Here is a 21685-nt window from a genome sequence, read left to right as displayed (position 1 = left end):
TCTTTGCTTTATGGTTCTTCCTCCTCTTAACCTATATTACGATTATTTGTGTTTATCTTATCTCCTCCAAGGGCAGGAATGATGCCATCTTCCTCTGTATTTTCCGTGATGCCTAGGTGGCACTTTGCAGATAGTAGGTGCTTGGTAAATATTTGAATGAATGAATGCACTCTTGTAACCTACACAACTGAGTACCTGGATTATAGAGTCTTATTTTCTCTGCTGTTGCTTCGGGTGCTTGACACTTTTCTTCCTGACTCGAGTGTATGCTTCTTGAGGGCTCTTTCCCTCGGTGCAGGTGTTATGCCCATAGCGGTTACTCCATTAAAACTCTCTGATTGATTCATGATCTACAGGAACGCCGCCATTCTCTGGAGAACAAGGTAAAGAGACTAGAGACCATGGAGCGTAGAGAAAACAGACTGAAGGATGACATCCAGACAAAATCCCAACAGATCCAGCAGATGGCTGATAAAATTCTGGTGAGCAGGAATGAAAGTCGCAAAGTTAAAAGATAACAGGTTAGAGTTTGCAAAGGGAAGGGGGTAAGAAGAAGAATTAACCACAACAATAAGGGAGGTATCTCCAAGTAGATGAATTAAGTGAGGTGGTTTCAGCATATACCACATCGTAGAGTAGTATGAATAACCAAATAACAGACATTTCAGCACTGGTAACAGATTCGTAAATATCATTTTTTGCTCTGTTTGCTACAGCCTGGCTTTTTTTTTTTTTTTTTAGTAGAACGTGCATCTATCATTTTCAATACATTTTTAAAGGCGTGTTGACATACTACTATCAGCAGAGCTTTGGATAGCTGTCAACTTTGCAACGCCAATTTAAAAAGCTGTAGGGGTTTAGACCTTTAAGACCGAAATTCAGATTCTTGCTTTTAGAGAAGGAAGCAATTAGTCATACAGAATTGTTTTGCTAGGAGTAGTATTTGTCATAGATCTGTGTTCACCCACTCACTTTCTCTGCTACAGTTGGTTATTGTTATTATTATTTTTTCAATTTCCTTAGATATAGCAGGTCTTTTTTTAGGGTCTGTAGTCATCCTGATTCTGTCTCAGGCTCTGATCACCAAATTAACTTGATCAAGGAAGGCTTGGGTGGTATTTGCAGATGTGTTGACTTTTTGCCCCTGCCAGGGTGGAAGACAGCACCTTTGAAGGGCTCTCCTTGGACCTCAGTCCCACAGCCAGAAATTTGACATCATGTTTGAGACTCAAGGATGACTTGGAGTCCATTCCTATCCCACCTGGGGAGAGTCTCTGAAGTCATTGGTCATTCCTCTCCACCCTAAGGAGGCAAGGTGGTGAGCAGGGCACTTCATCTCTCTCTCTTCACATCACTTCTGGGAAATGAGTCACCAGCAACTATTGGAATTCCAGAGTGGCCAACTTATAGGTCTATACTTAATACCAAATCAAACTGTTTACAACTTTACATTTCTGTTTGTGTATATTTATAAATATATGGATGTTCTCGAATCAACAGGTAAAAGAAAAATGGGTTAAATTGTTTTGCTAAGACACCCAGTCTTTGTATATATGTCTGCACACAAAGACAAATGTGACTGTTAGTCTGCCCTTTCTGTTCTCTTGTTCCGTCATCGAAGTTTCTCTTGGCTATTGTTAAGTGTTTGAATTTTATCGTGAGTATAAAATTAGATCCCACTGAGATCCCACCGCTGCTGTCCCTTGCTTGGTATAAATGAAGTGGTTAACTCTCTTGTGGTTGCAAAGTGTTTCTCTGTTTAATGGTGATGTGTTCATTCATTCATTCAACAAATATTTAATGAGCTTCTACTATGTGCCAGGCACTGTTCTAGGAGCTGGAAATTTAGCAGCAAACAACAGTATTTGCATAAGAGGACTGAAGAGTTGATCCAATACATCTAGAAAATACCTGTTTAAAAAATGACAACAACAACAAAAAATGCCAAACCACCAAGGAGTCATATTTTTAGAATATCTGCTCTTCCTAAGGTTCACTTACAATTAAAATGGAGGAGTAGAGAGTTCTGCATTCTTCGATTATGTGTTATAAACTCCCATTCACAAATAGACCAGAAATTTGGTCTTAAAGTTGTCAGTCTCAGATACCTGGGGGTTTTTTTTTTTTATCTAATTTTAGATTCTGATTTCCATTCCTGTGTTATCTTATGAAGACCGAAACTGGGGGGGAAAAAAAAAGATGATTATCAAATGATTTCTAACATAAAGGAAAAATAAGCGGATTTCTTTATCAGAGTGTATCTTGCCACCTGCCGGAGTACCTTTGTGGTTGTGACTTCATTTATTAGAAGGTGCCTTTTGCTCAAGAACCCTGTGCTTAGGCTGCAAAGTATCTAGGATGTGGGCAAAGAGTGGTCCTTAGTACCATTATGTAATGATGATGCCTGAACATAGATCGCCAAATGTCATCGGCTTTAAAATATTTGCTATTCTGATAAGAACTTTCAAAACAGATAATGGTACACTCAGTATAGTAGAGTCTGTGGCCTTAATAAAAGAAGTTACTGCAAGAGATCCTTTAGCCAAGTACATACAGAACATTTTAAAATATGCTTTTATTAATCCTGTTTATTTTCAACTCTTCAAGATCACATCTGTTGAATTGCAGTAGATCTTGTGCACCTGGTGTTAAGATTGAATTTTAATTGCCCGCAAAGCAAAGCCAATGCTTGTAGACTTTAGAGTTTCAAAAGCTTAATCACTAATATTTTAAGTGCATGTGAATCTCAAAGTACTTTTTCACCCCCATTTTATGAACATATCCTATATAATTTCCTCATTCTTCAAAACCCTCATAATTGCTTCCACTTCAAAGAAAAATTTCATAATAGTATAAAGAGTTGAAAACTTGGAGTAATGACTTGATATTAGTAATTAACTGATGGGTCCAGATTCATAAGAATTAATATAGATGCAGCTATCTGTGCATTTACAGAATGTTTTAGTGAATTGAATGCTGCCTTTTATAAGGTCAGTTTATAAAACACTGGCAAATGAACTGCTGTCATTTTCAAGTGAATTACAATTTTGTTTAAAAGCTAGAAACTTGGCCAGGCTTGGTGGCTCATGCCTGTAATCCCAGCACTTTGGGAGGCCGAGGCAGGTGGATCACCTGAGGTCAGGAGTTTGAAACCAGCCCGACTGACATGGTGAAACCCTGCCTCTACTAAAAATACAAAAATTAGCCGGGCATGGTGGCGCATGCCTATAATCCCAGCTACTCGGGAGACTGAGACATGAGAATTGCTTGAACCCGGGAGGCGAAGGTTGCAGTGAGCCTAGATCGCGCCAGTGCACTCCAGCCTGGGCAACAAGAGTGAAACTCCGTCTAAAAAAAAAAAAAGCTGGAAACTTAACAATAAAAGAATTAAGAAGACATTAAATGTAGGGTATTTATATTACTCCAGATTCTCTTCTAATCTTTAATATGTCTGTGTACATTTTTATGTCATTATTATCAGTGTATTATATGTTTGTCTTTGTCCCCATTTGCATTGTATCATATGAACATTATATCACATGCACATCTACAGATAGTCACATATGCCACTTACCAGTCAGTTAAAATCATTCAAAACTTGAAGTGCTTGGATCGTAACATTAGTTTTCCTTTTTAGCTAGGGTTCTTGAGCAATAATTCTGTTAATGAGGAAAATACAAAGTATTTTTTAAAATCATAATCATATATTAAAATGACTTTTCTCATTTAAGGCTATCATCACAGTGAAAATGGCCTGAGGTTCAAGATAGTGGTCAGGGCTTTGTCATGTACTAAACTTTCCAATGTTGCCTTGTTACTCTTATTTCTCTGTGCAAAGATGAAGAGCTGCCTTTGTTTGACCTGTCACACTGACGTATTTGTGGTCTCAGGCCTTACAGCCCACCAGCTATGTGTGTATGTGTGTGCGAATACTTGGACTTGGAAAACCCAGGGCCAAGGCACGGTGGTGGTTTCCTTCCCAAGAGCCTTAGGCTAGTAATGGAGGACCTGTGGTACCTGTACCAAAGTCATGTTTCCTGTGAATGTCTAACGTGCATTGGCAGTGTCCTGCCCACTGCACACCTGACTGTCTTTTCTTTTGTGTCTAGGAGCTCGAAGAGAAACATCGGGAGGCCCAAGTCTCAGCCCAGCACCTAGAAGTGCACCTGAAACAGAAAGAGCAGCACTACGAGGAAAAGATTAAAGTAAAGACATTTTATGATCCTCCCTGGCCTTGCTCCTATAATACCATGTAGCTCCCATCTCTGCCTGGGCCCTTGTGGCCACTTCTTGCTGGACCAAAGTACTGTTTGGGGTGAATAATGTCCTTATTCCATGGTGGGAGATTTCAGGGTGTTACTTATGTGAAGGATTGGAAATCTGAAGTTCCAAAAAAAACTTTTTTTTTTTTTTTAAATGTGGTCATCATTGATCTCAATTTCATCTTTAAATTGATTTTTTAAACTCATTGTCATTGAATCCATGATCATTTCTATAATCCTTTTAATTTTTAATTTTAATTTAAAAAAATTTTTAATTTTTGTGGGTACATAGGTGTTTATATTTATGGGGTACATGAGATGTTTTGATACAGGCAAGCAATGTGAAATAAGCACATCATAGAGAATGGGGTATCCATCCCCTCAAGCATTTATCCTTTGAGTTACAAATAATCCAATTTAAAAATACACAATTAAATTACTATTGACTATAGTCACCCTATTGTACTCTCAAATACTAGGTCTTGTTCATTCTATTTTTTTGCAGCCATTAGCCATCCCCACCTTCCCTACAACCCCTTCTACGCTTCCCAACCTCTGCTAACCATCTTTCTATACTCTATGTCCATGAGTTTAATTAAGTTGATTTTTAGATCCCATAAATAAATGAGAATATGTGATGTTTGTCTTTCTGTGCCTGGCTTATTTCGGTTAATATAATGATCTCTAGTTCCATCATACGTTGTTGCACATGACTGGATCTCATTCCGTTTTATGGTTGAATAGTACTCCATTGTTGTATCTGTACCACATTTTCTTTCTTTTTTCTTCCCTTCAACGTTTAAGTTCTGGGGTACATGTGCAGGATGTGCAGGTTTGTTACATAGGTAAACAACGTGTGCCATGGTGATTGGCTGCACAGATCAACCCATCACCTAGGTCTTAAGCCCAGCATGCATTAGCTATTCTTCCTGTCTTCCTGATGCTCCCCCCACCCCACCCCCACTGACAGGGTTTGTGTTGTTCCCTGCCATGTGTCCATATACCGCATTTTCTTTATCCATTCATCCACTGATGGACACTTGGGTCGTTTCCAAATCTTAGCTATTGTAAATAGTACTGCAGCAAACATGGGAGTGCAGATATCTCTTTGATATACTGATTTCCTTTTCTTTCCTTTCCAGCAGTGGGATTGCTGGATCATGTGATAACTCGATTTTTCTTTGGCTTTTTCTTTACAGTTTTACTTTGCCTTTAATTTTTCTGAGGCTTACTGTATTGTGTCTAAATGTGGATTTCTTGGCTAGGTGTGGTGGCTCATGCCTATAATCCTAGCACTTTGGGAGGCCGAGATGGGTGAATCACTTGAGTCTAGGAATTGAAGACTAGCCTAGGCAACTTGACGAGACCCCCGCCTCTACAAAAAATACAAAAATTAGCTGGGTGTGGTGGCATGCACCTGTTGTCTCAGCTACTCAGGAGGCTGGGTTGGGAGAATTGCTTGAACCTGGGAGGTGGAGGTTGCAGTGAGCCGAGATTGCACCACTTCACTCCGGCCTGGGTGACAGAGAGAGACCCTGTCTCAAAAAAAAAAAAAAAAAAGTCCATTTCTTTTTACTTATCTTACTCTGCTTGAGATTTACTGGGCTAAATATATATACATATATTTAGAGACATGGTCTTGCTCAGTGCAGTAGGCTCCTCAGCCACCCAAGTAGCTGGGACTATAGGCACATGACACCATACCTGGATATTTAAAAAATGTTTTTTCTAGAAATGGGGTCTCCCAGGCTTTTGAATAGATTCATATCTTTTTATTTATTCTAGAAAGTTAGTGGTAATTATATCTCAAATATTGTCTCTTTCCTCCTTCTCTCTTTTCCTTTTAAGAATTTGATTGGGGCTGGGCATGGTGGTTCATACCTGTAATCCCAGCAGTTGGGTGGCAGAGGTGGGTGGATCACCTGAGGTCAGGAGTTCAAGACCAGCCTGGCCAACATGGTGAAACCCCGCCTCTACTAAAAATACAAAAAAATGAGCCAGGCGTGGTGGCGTGCACCTGTAGTCCCAGCTACTTGGGAGGCTGAGACACGAGAATCTCTTGAACCCAGTGAGCAGAGGTTGCAGTGAGCCAAGATTTCACCACTGCACTCCAGCCTAGGTGACAGAGTGAGACTCTGTCTCAAAAAAGAAAAAAAAAAAAAGAATTTGATTGGGCATCAGTTAGATCAGCTCCAATTTAGCCTTTTAAAATATTTTCTATTTCTTTGTTTCTTTGTGCAATATTTTGGGTACGTTCTTCTGACATATTTTCCAATTTGCAAATTCTTTCTTAGCTGTGTCTAATCTGCTGTTCCATTGAGTTTTTTCTTTTCTTTTTTTTTTGAGACAGGATCTCACTCTGTCACCCAGGCTGGAGTGCAGTGGTGCAGTCATAGCTCACTGCAACCTGGGCTTAAGCAATCCTCCTACCTCAGCCTCCTGAGTAGCTGGGACTATAGGTGCATGCCACCACGCCTGGGTAATTTTTAAATTTTCTGTTGAGTTTTAATTTCGGTTGTTATATTTTTTACTTCTAGACATTCTATTTGGGTCATTCCCAAGTTTGCTAGATTATTTAAGACAGTCATCTTCTGTTCTGCGCATTCATTTTCAAGCCTAACTTTTCTTTCTTTAGATGTATTGAGCATAGTTATTTTATTATCTGTACCTGACAACTCCACTATGTGAAGTATTTGAAGGTCTGTTTGTGCTCGGTTGTTTCTCTTGATTCTTTGTCATGGTGACTGTTTTATTTTCCTTGGAGAATTATTAATGGAAATTCTTTGAGGTCTTGGATGAAATGTGTGCCCACCTTGGTGGGTGATCGGGGGCTTTCATTTCTACCTTTTCTTGACCACTGAGGCTATAAAAACTGAAACTCAAGTTAATTTGTTTCAGTAAATACCTCAGGTTAAACCCTTCTTACCTCTCCCTGCTTCTGTTTTACTTAGCTTTTGGTAATTTCTTACTCTCTTGTCAACTTGTAGGTGCTTTGGGGAAAATGTTTTTTATATTTTATCTAGCATTTTAAATCATTTTCAAGAGAAGGGCTGGCCTGACACGTAGCCCACTATACTATTAGAAATGGCTGCCACTCTATCAATTTCCTTTTAAAATCACATCACATTTTCATTATTATTTGGATCAAGCCTTTAATTCATTCTTATGTTCTTGAGAATCAGATGCTGTTTATTATATCTTGAATATTGTCGCTTCCCCTTTCCAACCAGACATTGAAGGGGGATTTCAATTTTTGTGATAATCTTGTTATTGATTTGGTTGGTATTCTCAAAGAATTGAGTGGTCCTTTCTTGGAGAATCTAACACGTACATGCTCACACAGCATCATCACCATCACCACCCTGGCATCTTTTACCGCTGGTGTTATTTTTGGTTGTTTTTCAGTAAAAGAAATATAGGAAGCTGGGCACAGTGGTTCACATCTGTAATTTCAGCACTTTGCGGGGCCAAGGTGGGCAGATCGCTTGAGTCCAGCAATTCAAGACCAGTCTGTGTAACAAAGTGAGACATCCTTCTCATCTTGTCTACAAAAAATACAAAAATTAGCCAGGCAGGTGGCACACACCTGTAGTCCCAGCTACTTGGGAGGCTGAGGTGGGAGGATCACTTGTAATCAGGAGGTTGAGGCTGCAGTGATCCGTGGAAAGACATATGGGAAAACAACCCAGAAATGACCTCAAAGTGTTCTCCTGTGACTCCTGGTACTTCAATTTTTAGAAAATTATGAGAATGTATACAGTAGTCCACTGGCACCTTTGCATGATGAAAGTAACCCTTTGTGAAACATATTCTGTGATTTGGTGATTATATTGATGTTCCTATCAAAAGCCATATTCTATCTTAAATTGATTCAGATGTCTTTAGTAGAATCTCTTATTTCAAATAAACATTTTGCTCCCCTTCTCCCCCATACATCTTGTTCATCTTTTTGCCAGTTGAACCCTACGAAAGCTAAGAGAGACCCATATGTTCTTTTATTTATCTGTTTATTGTTTTGAGACAGGTTCTTGCTCCATCACCCAGGGTAGAATGTGGTAGTGTGATCATAGCTCAGTGAGGCTTCGAACTCCTGGGCTCAAGCAATCCTCCCATCTTAACCTCCTGAGTAGCTGGGATTACAGGTGCACAACGCCATGCCCAGCTAATTACTATTTTTTATACTTCTTGTGGAAATGCAGTCTTGCTGTTTTGCCCAGGCTGGTCTCAAACTTCTGTCCCCAAGCGATGTCCACCCGTGTCAGCCTCCCGAAGTGCTGGGGTTACAGGCATGAGCCACCATGCCTGGCCTAATGCATACATTCTTGATAGAAGCTTATCCCTTCTAGCTCATACTTACCTCTTATCGGTATCCTTCTTGACCAAAGTTGAGGTCTTATTTTGAGCAGAGGCATCCTGAAAATGTATTTCATTGCTTTAGCACCTCATAAAAATAAAGAGCGTATGTGGTCTAGATATTATGTGGTCTCTGCTAACTGCTAGATGGAAAGAAATTTGTTTTATAGATCCCGAGGAATGTCAGGGAAAGATCTGTCTTTCTTCCCTACTGGAATCTTTAAGAAACCATTTCTTTTTAGCCTGTTCTGCTTTGTGTTTCCTGTTCCAGCCTCTATCAGGCCATTTTAGTAATAATTATGATCATACCCTCGATTCTACCCTGTTCTTGCTTGTAATTTTAGAATCATGCTCAGACATCCAAGAGAGTGGGCCATTTCTCATCCTTTTGAGCTTGTTCCTTTCTCTCATGACCCTATTCCCACCTTTTGGTCTTCTCTTCCAACTTCCATTCTATTTTTTTTCATCAGTCAGTTCTAGTTTAAAGACCTCTTTGAAATCTGTTCTTTCCTTTCTTTCTCCTGTGGACTCCCTCCCCGCTGACTGGCTCTTTTTACGGACGATGTCCCCATAAGCTGTGACGGTCCTTTCACAATAGACATTGTGGGAAAGGCAGATTTTAGCCCTATCTGTCACCCCAGCTCTTTCAGCTTTATTCCCAGGATCCTGTTGTCCTCCTTGATGTTGTTGGTGTTCTTTGGAAAAGCAGAATGGAGCCTCTGTGGTGAGAAACGTAGGGTTGTGGTCAAAGGCTCGGGCATGTTATGATGTTGTCTTCTTTTTTCCTTCCCTTTTGCTTGTTGTTTTGGCAACTCGTAGGGCTGTGTGTGCCCCAAAGAACATTAGATCAAGCTGGCGATTGGTGATACCATTACTGTTTTATGTTTCCTCTTGGGAACAGTAGGTGCTTACAGTGGCATTCTGAGCACTGAGAACACATGATCTCTCTTCCCCTGGGAAAGGTTTCTTTTCCCAGTGACTTTTTTTTCCTCCCCCTAGTTGGATCAGAGGAAAGAACCAGGGAAAGAGGCATTTTTTTCTTTCTTTTATGTTGTCTTTTTAATCTGTTGACCATCCACCTACGTTATTGGTGGCCAAAATCCTCTTGTCCCTGGTTGTTTCCGAGCATCATCCTTGGTCACATAGACTTCCTCTGTCTTCGGCTTCTCTCCCTCTTGCACACAGCCCAGGAGTATCTAGAATTAATTTGTATAAATTAGGAGTGAGGAATATTCTGAAAACTACGGGTGCACTGGCGAAGAAAAAGTTGTCCCCAGGTAATATCTGCAGATTATAAGAAATTTATTCTCTAGGTCTGGATCTAAAGCAATCTTGTTTCCTCCTCCCTTCTCATTCTGGAGTCTGCCTCATTTTGAATATATCTCTCTGGTCTTTGGGCTGCTGATTTTAAAATAAGTTCTTGGTTCAAGTCAACCTGTTACTTGCCATTGGATGGTAATATTTGACTTTTTAATCTTATCCTGATTGATAAGCGGACTCCCAGTTTTTGCCTTCTCTTTGCCCCAGAATTTGGAGACCTCGGGCCTCTCCCCTGCTTTTCTCCTCTTTCCTAGATTTTCTCAAGTGTCCCCGTTTAGTCTTCCCTCCTCAGCTTGGCTCCTGAGAACATTTGCTGCTGCTTTTGTTTTTGTAGGTGTTGGACAATCAGATAAAGAAAGACCTGGCCGACAAGGAGACGCTGGAGAACATGATGCAGAGACACGAGGAGGAGGCCCATGAGAAGGGCAAAATTCTCAGCGAACAGAAGGCGGTAGGTAGAAGGAGTTGCCAAGCCAGTGTTCAAAGGAGGGTTTTTGAAATATGCCCAGAATCACACCCCTGATAAGACTATTTCACCTGGCGAAATTCCTTCTGTTGAATCCTGTGGAGTTGTTGGTAATAGGATGCTTTCTCTGAAACTGTTTCCTTTCCTAAAAGCAACTGAGGTGGTGGCTCTGGATGGCCAGTTTTGTGTTTTTCAAGAACTCATGCTGTTCTGCTATCTGCTAAAATACTGTCCTTCTAAATGCCCCTGACAAAATGGCCAGTGGCTCTTGGTCTTCCTGCTTTTTTTTTTTTTTTTTTTTTGAGGCGGGGTTTTGCTCTGAAGCCCAGGCTGCAATGTGGTGGTGCAATCATGGCTCACTGCAGCCTGCAACTCCTGGGCTCAAGTGATCCTTCCACCTAAGCCTCCCAAGTAGCTGAGACTACAGGTGCGTGCCCCCATGCTCAGCTAATTTTTAAGTTTTCTGTAGAGACGAGATCTTGCTATGTTGCTCAGGCTGGTCTCAAACTTCTGGCCTCAAGCAATCCTCCCATCTTGGTCTCCCAAAGTGCTGGGATTACAGGCCACCACTCCTGGCCCTTCACTTCTTTTTACTTGCCTGTTTGTCTCTTTTCTAATCCACATAGGCAGTTGTTTCAGAAACTTGTTGCTCCTAAGGTTTACCTGTGGTGCTTATTTATCTGCACCCCACCAAGACTTACCATATCAGAATCTCTTTTTTTTTTGAGATGGAGTCTCACTCTTTCACCCAGGCTGGAGTTTAGTGGCATGATTTCAGCTCACTGCAACCTCCGCCTCCCAGGTTCAAGTGATTCTCTTGCCTCAGCCTCCCGAGTAGCTGGGATTACAGGCATTGTGTCACCGCGCCCAGCTAATTTTTGTATTTTTAGTAGAGACGGGGTTTCACTATGTTGGCCAGACCAGTCTCGAACTCTTGACCTCAAGTGATCTGCCCACCTTGGCCTCCCAAAGTGCTGGGATTACAGGTGTGAGCCACCGCACCCGACCTCACATCAGGATCTCTGAGGGGAGATCCTGGGAAATTAAATTTTTAGTTAGTACCCCCACACTCCAATTCTTATGATTCATTAAGTTGGGGAAACTTTGCTGTAGAGACATGCCTGTCCCCAACCTTTTTAGCACCAGGGACCGGTTTTGTGGAAGACAGTTTTTCCACAGAGGTGGGGGGATGGTTTCAAGATAAAACTGTACCACCTCAGACTATCAGGCATTAAGGCATTAGATTCTTTTTGTTTTGTTTTGTTTTTGAGACAGAGTCTTGCTCTGTCACACAGGCTGGAGTGCAGTGGCGCAATATCAGCTCACTGCAACCTCCACCTCCCAAGTTCAAGTGCCTCTCCTGCCTCAGCCTCCCGAGTAGCTGGGATTACAGGCATGTGACACTGCACCCAGCTAATTTTTGTATTTTTAGTAAAGACAGCGTTTCTTCATGTTGGCCAGGCTGGTCTCGAATTCCTGACCTCAGGTGACCCGCCTGCCTTGGCCTCCCAAAGTGTTGGGATTACAGGCTAAGCCACTGCGCCCGGCCCGCGGCATTTGATTCTCATTAGGAGCACACGACTTTGATCCCTCGCTTGCACAGGTCATGATGGGTTTCACACTCTGAGGAGAATCTAATGCCACTGATCCCATGGGAGGTAGAGCTCAGGCAGTAATGCTCGCTCGCAGGCCACTCACCTCCTGCTGTGCGGCCTGGTTCATAACAGGTGGCAGACTGGTAATAGGGTACTGCTCTGTGGCCCTGGGGTTGGAGACCCCTGCTGTGGATTCTAGAGCAATAGTGGCTGGGTGAGAAGGAATCACTCAGAAAATGACAACCCTCGGGGTGGTGATAAATGCGAATGTGCATATTCGAGTGAAGAGACTCTTGCAGGCCCGGGTCACATGCAGATGAGATGGGGTTTAACAAGGCCTGATTACTCACAGGATGTTAGGTTCCTGAATAGGTCCTTATGTCTGTTTTAAATGCAAGCCACTTAGCCAGTGTGGGGAGATTTCATCACTGAAAAAACAACCAAGTACCATCCATTTGAGTGGTACCATCTGTGGTCCTCAGAGTACAGACTAGTTGAGTGCCTTGTTACCTCTAGCCAAATTGCCGTCATTTCAGATGAAACTTTTACCCTGGCCTGCACTGCCCCTATTACTTCTGTTCTGGTATAACTGTGTGAGGTTTCATAGGTGCCCTGTGTTTCAGATGATCAATGCTATGGATTCCAAGATCAGATCCCTGGAACAGAGGATTGTGGAACTGTCTGAAGCCAATAAACTTGCAGCAAATAGCAGTCTTTTTACCCAAAGGAACATGTAAGTATCCAAATTCTAACTGCCCTACATTATTACACTTTGGTCTTTTCTCCTGCGGCATAAACTCGCTTCTGTCTGACAGAGGTGGAATGGATTGAATGACTTCTGTAGCTCAGCCCAGCCCTCGGATACTTACGTCATTTTGCCCTGTCTTAAGTGGTCTCACTCTGCCACTTTTGAGTCGGGTTTTCTTAAATATCTTCAATTACCATCACATTACAGAGTGTTTTGCTCTCTCTAATGAGGCTATTTATAATTTGCTTGCGGAAAGCTGCAGTTCTTGTTCCCCAGACTTGCGTCCTGTAATTAGTAAGAGGTGAAATTGTGTGTGCCCAGTCGGGCCATCCATTTAGTTGTCACTAGGTTAGACCCTAGGGAAGGAAGTTTGGGGTTCAGCAAGGACTGTGTTCCAGGAGCACTTTGATCTGAATCTTTTCCCCCAGAGAATTACAATCTCCAGGATTGTTTTTTCCCCCTCAGGTTTCTCTCTTCAGAGATCTCCCAAAACAGTCCCATCTTAATCTAAACCAGCTTAGTAGGCTGTGTTTTGGGTCTTTGAGTCGTTCTGGTTTTTGATACTTCTAAGCAGTTTGCTGGAGAGGTGAGGAAGATCTACAGAGAACTAGAAGGAATACCATTCTTTCTCCTTGTTGCTCCTTTTTCTCCAGGGCCTGCCTTCATGAGTTACTGGGGTGCCCTTGTACAGTAATCTAAGGAGGCCCCCTTCTGCCCCTACACAGATACACAGACTCAAAGAAGAAATAAACAGGCCTGTCAAAGGAATGAAATGTTAGTATCTCTTGCATCCCTCCAGTGGTGATGAGTAAATGGTCCCCACATTCGTCATGCCGGGATCATGCTTATGAGGTCAGATCAGGAGACAGCTAACCCAGGAATGGCCCTAGTCCACTTAGTGAGGACACATGTCTCACTCCCTGTCCGTCTACCTTCCGTGGAAACGGGCTCAACTCTAACGAGACTGTGATTTTGTTTGGATCCTCCCACCACCCCCACCAGGAAGGCCCAAGAAGAGATGATTTCTGAACTCAGGCAACAGAAATTTTACCTGGAGACACAGGCTGGAAAGTTGGAGGCCCAGAACCGAAAGCTGGAGGAGCAGCTGGAGAAGATCAGCCACCAAGACCACAGTGACAAGAATCGGCTGCTGGAACTGGAGACAAGATTGCGGGAGGTGAGAGCGAGGGGTGATCTCCTGGGAGGATTTGCTGGGCGATTCAGGCTCTGAACAAGCCAGCTTTCGAGCACAAATCAGTATCTATACAAGAGACATTGTGCTTGGTGGTTAAGGGGGCAGACTTGAGGCAGGAGAAAAGGGTCTGGAGGCAAGGAAGCTAAGGCCAATTCATGCTGAATCAAGGAAAAACACCAAGGTTTAGGGGCAGGGAATCTGAGGCCCTTGTGCTAACCTCTTTTTTTTTTTAATTTGGAGAGAGTGTCTTGCTCTGTCGTCCAGGCTGGAGTGCAGTGGTGCGATCTTGGTTCACCGCAGCCTCTGCCTCCCGGGTTCAAGCGATTCTCATGCCTCAGCTTCTCGAGTAGCTGGGACTACAGGCGCCTGGCACCACACCCGGCCAATTTTTGTAGAGACAGGGTTCTGCCATGTTGGCCAGGCTGGTCTTGAACTCCTGAGCTCAAATGGTCGGCCCGCCTCAGCTTCCCAAAGTGCTGGGGTTACAGGCGTGAGCCACCATGCCTGGCCAATTTGTGCTAGCTTTCTAAAAGAGAAAACATCAGGGTCTGCGGGCAGGGAACCTGAGGCCCGTTCCTGTGGGCTTCCCAGAGCTGGATCAAAAGGAAAACACCTGGGGCTTGGGGGCAGGGAACCTGAGGCCAATTAACGCAAACTTCCTAAAGCTGAACCAAAGGGAAAATCCTCATCTTCCCACGCCCCAGTAGCAAAAGATGGAAGAGGCTACTCTCCCTGCAAAGCTCCAAAAGATGGAAGGCTACTCTCCCTGCAACCCCCTGCCCCCACCTTCCACCGTTGCTCAGATGGAAAGGGAGAGCAGCTTGAATGGGCCGCGGGCCAAGGAGGGACTATCCCTTCGTCTGCATAGGGCGTCAGTTCACCTCAGCCTTTAATTAGCCACAAACCAAATCCTTTATTCAGATAAGGAGTAACCAATAGGAACCCCAAAAGGAGTACTTAAAACCCAGAAAACTTTGTAACTGGGCCCTTGAGCCACTTGCCGGGGCCACTCCCACCCTGCGGAGTGCTTTCTTGCTTTGATAGATCCCTGCTTTCGCTGCTTCATTCCTGTGTTTTGTTCCTTTGTTACTTTGTGCATTTTGTCCAATTCTTTGTTCAAAATAGACAACTTAGACCCCAGGCCCTCCTTCTGGTAACAGACTGGGCCATGGGGTTCTGGGTTAGAATTCCACCTCCACTCCTTACTGGTTTTATGACCTCTTACTAGTTTTGCAAGCTGCCTCATCTCTCTGCTGGGCTTCAGTTTCTTCATCTGTAAAATGTCAGTGATAATGTATCTCCTTTATAGGGTCCTGTGGGGAGTGTGTCAATTTGTGCATCTGTCAAATGGGAGCAGAGCAATTCCTCCTTTATCAAGATGTAATGACAGCCCAGTGACCTAGTCAGAACTTAGCCGTGGTGGCCCAGTGCTGGTGGCAGAGGTCTGTCTTATAATGACAGTGGGAGATTAAAAGACAAAACCAAACTTAGGTGTGATTGATGAAAGGTAGCTCTCTTCAAAAACACAAGGAAGCTGGGAAGAGTGGCCAGGTTTTGGGGAGGAAAACACAACAAATTGGGTTGTAGACATGTTGAGGTTGATTGAAGCCATAAGGTTACATTTGTGTAGTCACTGTATATTTGTCAAATGCCTGCTGTGTGCCGATTTGTAGCCTGGGTCTACAGTGGTGACAAGACAGACCTGTTCCTGACACGAGGGCTTTTAGCCTAGCAGCAGTGTTCGCTGGCACCAGCAGAGGCACAACTGGAGTTCAGGATAGTGGTTGTTGGAAGCTGGACACCCAGGCTGGAAGGGAAGACACAGTGTCTCATGTAAAATAGTTGCTCAAATATTTGTGATGGAATTCTTCAAAAAGCAGATGATCTTTCTTAAGGAAGGTCCTGTTAAGCAGACAGCAGTCTGAGGTCTAAGCCTTGGATAATACTCATGTTTATGCATGTCTTTATTTGTCTTGGAGTATTAAAATGAAGTCATTTCTCCAAGGGACAGTAACAATGTGTTATCTCATGTTTTTTAGGGTGGACTGCTCCATTAGGGTCACCTGGAGTGTCTGGTTTTATTTTTCATTTTTTCTAGCAATGGGGTCTTGCTATGTTGCCCAGGCTGGTCTTGAGCTCCTGGCTTTACTTATTTATTTATTTATTTTTCTTTTATTATTTCTTAGGTCAGGATTTCTCAGAAGGAGGACGCCTGGCTTTAAGCAGTCCTCCCTCCTTGGCCTCCAAAGTGCTAGGATTACAGGCATGAGCCTTAAGCCTTAGGCGATGGTTTAACTTTTATTATCCAGGCTATACTTTCACTCTTCTGTACGTTTAACGGCAAGATCACGGGAGACTCGCCTTTAACTTTGTGAGTCTAAACAATCCAGATGGACTTCTCTAGCTTGGGGCCCTTGACTGGCTGTCTCTTGCCTTCCCTTTGCACAAATGTTCCTCTTAGGAGCCTGCCCTGCTGCTGTAGCTCATCTGGGCTATTAAAGTGTCCCAGGGAAGCTGTTGCTTTTCACTTGAATCAGTAGAGCCAGCCCCTCAAGGATTTGGTAAGAGAAACTTCAAACGTTTCATGAGAGGTTCAGGCTCTATATTCTCCCTGGGAGTTTTGCAGTTCAGCTCTAAATATAACCAGATCAGTCCCTCTTCTTTTGGCCACATGCTGCTACTGAGATTGAGGGCAGAGGCCTCCACCTGGAGTTTGATCTGCCTTAAAGGACCTGGGCCTTCCCCCAACTTTGTGTGTGCAGCGTTAGCTCTTCTCTAGCCAGGTATGTGGAGTCACAAAGATGCAGGCTCCCAGGTTCTTCCTTCATTGTATAGCCTCCGGCTCCCGCTCCTCCCCTTGAGTCACTGTCACCTACCTCTCTTGGTTTTGCCAAATGGCGTCAGAAGCATTTTCAGGCTTGCTAGTAGAGGCCCACCCTGCTGTGACTGCTGGTGTTTTAGTAAGACTGAAGGCTACAGTATTTACCCTGTACATGGTCAAGTGCAATGGTCAGTCCACGTAGGGATGTTGCAGGAAAACAGCAACATGTTACATGAACTCTTGAGCCAGACTTTCTGGCTTTGAATGCCAGTCCAGCCTTTTAAAAAGATTTTTATAGCTGTGTGACATTTGCTCAGTTACCTAATCTCTCAGTGCCACAGTTTGCTTATCTGTAAAATGGAGGTAGTAGTAGTACCTCCCTCAGTGAGTTGTTCTGAAAATGAAATGAGTTAATTCAGGGCCCAGTGTGTTGTAAGGACCGTATTTGCTGCTGTGATATCGTCGTCATCACCACCATCACCAGAGAGAGATAATAGCCATGGCTTCAGCTGTCACTGATTTGTTAAGGCCTCCCGGATCCAGGTTGCCAATCCAGACCTTTCTTTTGATTTTCTGACCCACTGTCTTACTAGTAGACTACTTATTAGTAGACATTAGACATCTCCACTTGGATGTCTCCCACAGGGCTCAAGTTCAGCATGTTAAGACTGAATTTCTTATCTTTTGCCTCATACTGGCCCTTTCTCTCCTATTCCGTCATAGCAGTGGTCTCACTCTTTGTGTAATTCACCTGTCCAGAAATGTGGGAGTCATCTTTTTTTTCTTTTTTTTTTTTTTTTTTTTGAGACAGAGTCTCGGTCTGTCGCCCAGGCTGGAGTACAATGGTGCAATCTTGCCCCACTGCAACCTCTGCCTGCCAAGTTCAAGTGATTCTTCTGCCTCAGCCTTTCAGCCTATAGCTGGGACTACAGGCATGTGCCACCACGCCCAGCTAATTTTTTGTTATTTTTAGTAGAGACGGGGTTTCATCATGCTGGGCAGACTGGTCTCGAACTCCTGACCTCGTGATCTGCCCACCTCGGCCTCCCAAAGTGCTGGGATTACAGGTGTGAGTCATTGCACCCAGCCAGGAGTCATCTTTGACTCACTTCTTTCCTTTGTTCTCTGCCCCACATCAAATTAACCACTAAATCCTGTTGGTTTTCCAGGTTACGTCTTTTGCAAGTGTTTCTTCTCTTCACCCCTATGGGCTTTGGGATGTGGGTACCACCTTTCCTAGGGAGCCTTCTCCGACCCTCTGAAGCTGGGTTGGAGGTCTCCTTTTTATCCCCATGGCTTTCAGGGCACAGCTCATCACAGTGTGTTCTTCTTGGCAGTCCCCTTAGACAGTGGGTTCTCTGAGGGCAGCAAGCATCTCTGAGTTGCTTTACATTGATCTTTAGGACCACACTGTCCATGTTTGTCAGGTCAATAGATGTGCCATGGTCTCCCTCACCCCCTTCCTTTGGATGTCTTGCTTCCCCTGCCTGGAATTTTCTTTCACCTCTTACCTGCTTGTTTGACTCCTGCATATTCTTCAACAGAATTTAACAGATCCAGAGTTAGCTCCTCTACCCCCCTGCTGTATTCCTGCAACATCCCTACATGTCCTGACCGTTGCACTTGACCATGATATATGGTCATGGTTGGTTTTCATTTTTCTCCCCACTTGAAGGCAGAGACTGTCTTTCATCTCCATATTCCATTTTCCACAGAAATTGCTGAGTAAATTTTTGTTACATGAATGATGAAAGATTGAATAGATAGTTGGATGGATGAGCAGATAGAGGGAAGAATGATTAATTTCTAATGTGACATTAAAGCGGATTACCTAATGAGGACACATCAGAGAAAGCGTGTTTAAAATAAATAGAATTCAGTCTGTTGTTTCATTTACAGTCAAGTTGAAAAGATGTCCTTGTTACTAATATGATGTTATTTATATCTGCTTAGCTTTAAATGTTTTTCTAATAAGAGTAATTGTCATCATTTTCATTCGTGATTCTTAATGTGTGGCTTTTCCTTTTAAAGTCTTCCCAGGCATTTGAATATATGTAAGTAAGGGGTGGTTAGGAGATATAGCCCTTACCTGTTCTTACTCCTGTTGAATTCGGAGATGCATGGAAGTCAGGCCCATTTTGTTGCATTTTCCTCTCCTCTATCGAGTGCCAAGAAGATGGTTCCAAGACCAGTTTCAGCTGCAGGTTGAGTAGCAGGTCATGTCTTCATTTTCTCTTTTGTTCAGACCAACCAAGGATTTATCTCTCTCTGTCTCTCTCTCTCTCTCAGGTCAGTCTAGAGCATGAGGAGCAGAAACTGGAGCTCAAGCGCCAGCTCACAGAGCTACAGCTCTCCCTGCAGGAGCGCGAGTCACAGTTGACAGCCCTGCAGGCTGCCCGGGCGGCCCTGGAGAGCCAGCTTCGCCAGGCGAAGACAGAGCTGGAAGAGACCACAGCAGAAGCCGAAGAGGAGATCCAGGCGCTCACGGTAGGTCTGGGGAGCAACATCTTCAGGTTGCTAAAGGCCTCAGCTAGGATGAGTGTGGCACTGAGGATACTGGCTCACTCTTAGAAATTCCAGGAGGGAAAACGTGATCCACAAGGATATTCAATGGCCAGGAAATTGGCTTACATAGGCTGCTTCTTCATTGGAACTGATAGATGAGCTTGGTTGGTTATATTCAAACTTTTCTTAGTATCTTGAAAAGTTCTTCCTTTATTTATGTATTTTCCTTCTTTTAAAAAAATCATCATTATATTTTAAAGTTTGGTTTCAGCCAAAGTCTGTTTACCTTGGCCTTCTACTTTAGTTTTCAGTAATCATTTAAAATAATAATAATAATCTTATATCTTATAGTAGTCTTTCTACCATATTTTTATTTTTTGTTTGGGTTAACCTCACTTGTGTTACTTCTTTTTTTTTTTTTTTTTTTCATGCTGTAGATTCTGCTTCCTGTCTTTTGTATGCATCTGGTATGATCTGGATGGGAAAAAGTCTACTGAATGAAAGATTCTTTCTCTAAAAGGGACCTGGCTTCCTTGCTCTTCCTGAGAGACTAGTTTACTTAGCTGAAGAGTATTCTCAGGAGGTAGAACTTGGAGCGGGGGTGTTACTGGATTTAAACCTTAGTTCTTTTTAGAAGTCTGAAATGGATTTTTTGTGGGGCCATTTTCCCCACATTTGATCATTCCCACAGAGACTGACCCAGAATAACAAGACTCACAAAAATCTGATATGTGAAATGCCGACTTAACTTGAAGGGGGAAATGCAACTGCCAAGTTGACTAGGGTACTCTGGGTGGCCAATCTTCACATTTTCTTTTTCCCATTCAGGGAAGTATACTTAGAAAATCCCATTAATCTTGGAAGGCTCCCTGGAGGACCTAGATTGTGAGCATAGAAGGCCAAATGAGTTTTAATGGCTGGTGTCAACCAAGCTCATAATTTCTCATAGTATCATACTGTACCTGCCAAGCAGACAGGCACACACCTGCCTGCTGGTCAGGGTGCCCTCTCCTGTGGGCTGGACACAATACAGCTGATTGGGTTTAGTGTTTTTTTAATAAGCCACCTAAATAGGTACCTTATTCATTCTGACTCAACTTGGATGCTGTCCCCATTTCCGTCAGTGAACATCTCTAAACCTCTCTTTGATTGGGGTTACTTCCGTGGAATGAGTGGCCATGTACATTCATTGCTTACAATTTACCTAGATGTAATGCACATGTACATCTCTATCTATCTATCTATCTATCTATCTATCTATCTATCTATCTATCTGTATCTATATATATTTAATGTAGTTTCATTCTTAGAAGTTATTGCCCATTGTTGGGTTTGGGGATCCCAGTATCTGAACCAAACTGGGAATGTAATCTGACAGTGCCAGGGTCTGTATAGGACCAGTCCAAAGTTTAGTGGCTTCCAGTATGTTTGTGCATCCTAGATTTTCTAGGACTTACACCAAGTTCAGATATTGACTGCACATTTAGGTTCCGTAGTCTCTATGAGAACACTCATTAAATAATGCCACATCATGCCCCCAAAATTTGCTTTGGCAAAAAATAACCACAGTATGTCTTTGTGTATACTGTCTTGTTTCACAGTGGACTGAAAACCACTTGGAAAGATGCAACACAGTAAAACAGAACAAAATAAGAAACAAAAGGCAAAGAGAAAATAAGTCTGTAGAAGAAAAAATGGAGCTAGGAATGAAGTTGATATATAAGAGTTCATGCCAAGAAGGCTTATAGACTTGCTGGAGTTGGGAGTTGGGTGGGCGGAGAGAGAGAGACAGATAACATTTCTTAGCTTTTAAAGGGAGGCACCTAAATTTCAACCACTATTATATTTAATGCATTGTATATTAATATTTTCCTCCTGTACCTATACCCAACCTCTGAAAGAAAAAGAGACATCAGCAATTTAATCCATATTTAATAAGCCCTTGCTATGGGCCCAGTGCTGTGTCTTTAGCCTTTTCTCCCCAGGGGATTGGTCTGTAATTCCTCAAATCCGTTTTTTTCGGAGCAGCTGAGAAGGACACATTTATCTTGCTGCTCTGTTGGAATTGGGAAGGAGGGGTGACTGTGTATCTTATCCTGGCCCTGTTTGGAAGGAAGAGGGCATAAAACAGAGTACGTGTCATTGCTCTTTATCTATGGGGAAATTAGTCCTTTAAATCCTTTCTTGCTGCTGGTTGGAATGTGCTGTGTCTGATGGCTGCTGGAATCTGAGCACAGCAGCAAGTCACGACTTAATTTAGTTAGATGAGATCACTGCCTCAAAGCATCTTCTTAAAAAATAAAGAAACAAACCTCCCTTGGTTTAGAAACTAGGGCTCTGTTGCTCTTGCAGATGAAGATGCTGTGGAAAAAACAGGGCTTCTTCAAATGATGGCAGAAGTGCCTTCCTCCAACAGCTGT

At 43.0% G+C, this 21685-nt stretch overlaps 1 protein-coding gene across 17 annotated transcripts in view; it reads left to right on the top strand.

Moving 5' to 3' along the window:
• CIT (citron rho-interacting serine/threonine kinase) overlaps positions 1-21685 on the top strand; it is a 191867-nt gene that overhangs the window by 106282 nt on the left and 63900 nt on the right. For 14 of the 17 annotated variants that reach the window (XM_063614616.1, XM_063614612.1, XM_055239768.2 and 11 more), the window contains exons 18-23: positions 357-482; positions 4110-4205; positions 10270-10386; positions 12620-12729; positions 13747-13921; positions 19050-19247. In XM_063614616.1, the coding sequence (XP_063470686.1) occupies positions 357-482; positions 4110-4205; positions 10270-10386; positions 12620-12729; positions 13747-13921; positions 19050-19247 (822 nt within the window). The remainder of the gene's footprint in view (positions 1-356; positions 483-4109; positions 4206-10269; positions 10387-12619; positions 12730-13746; positions 13922-19049; positions 19248-21685) is intronic. The other 3 variants (XM_055239770.2, XM_055239771.1, XM_055239769.1) reach the window with 1 other exon arrangement.

Source organism: Symphalangus syndactylus, chromosome 13, assembly GCF_028878055.3.
Source record: "Symphalangus syndactylus isolate Jambi chromosome 13, NHGRI_mSymSyn1-v2.1_pri, whole genome shotgun sequence".
NCBI lineage: Eukaryota > Metazoa > Chordata > Mammalia > Primates > Hylobatidae > Symphalangus > Symphalangus syndactylus.
The sequence above is the reverse complement of the archived record's forward strand: the minus strand, read 5'-3'. Positions and strand labels throughout refer to the sequence as shown.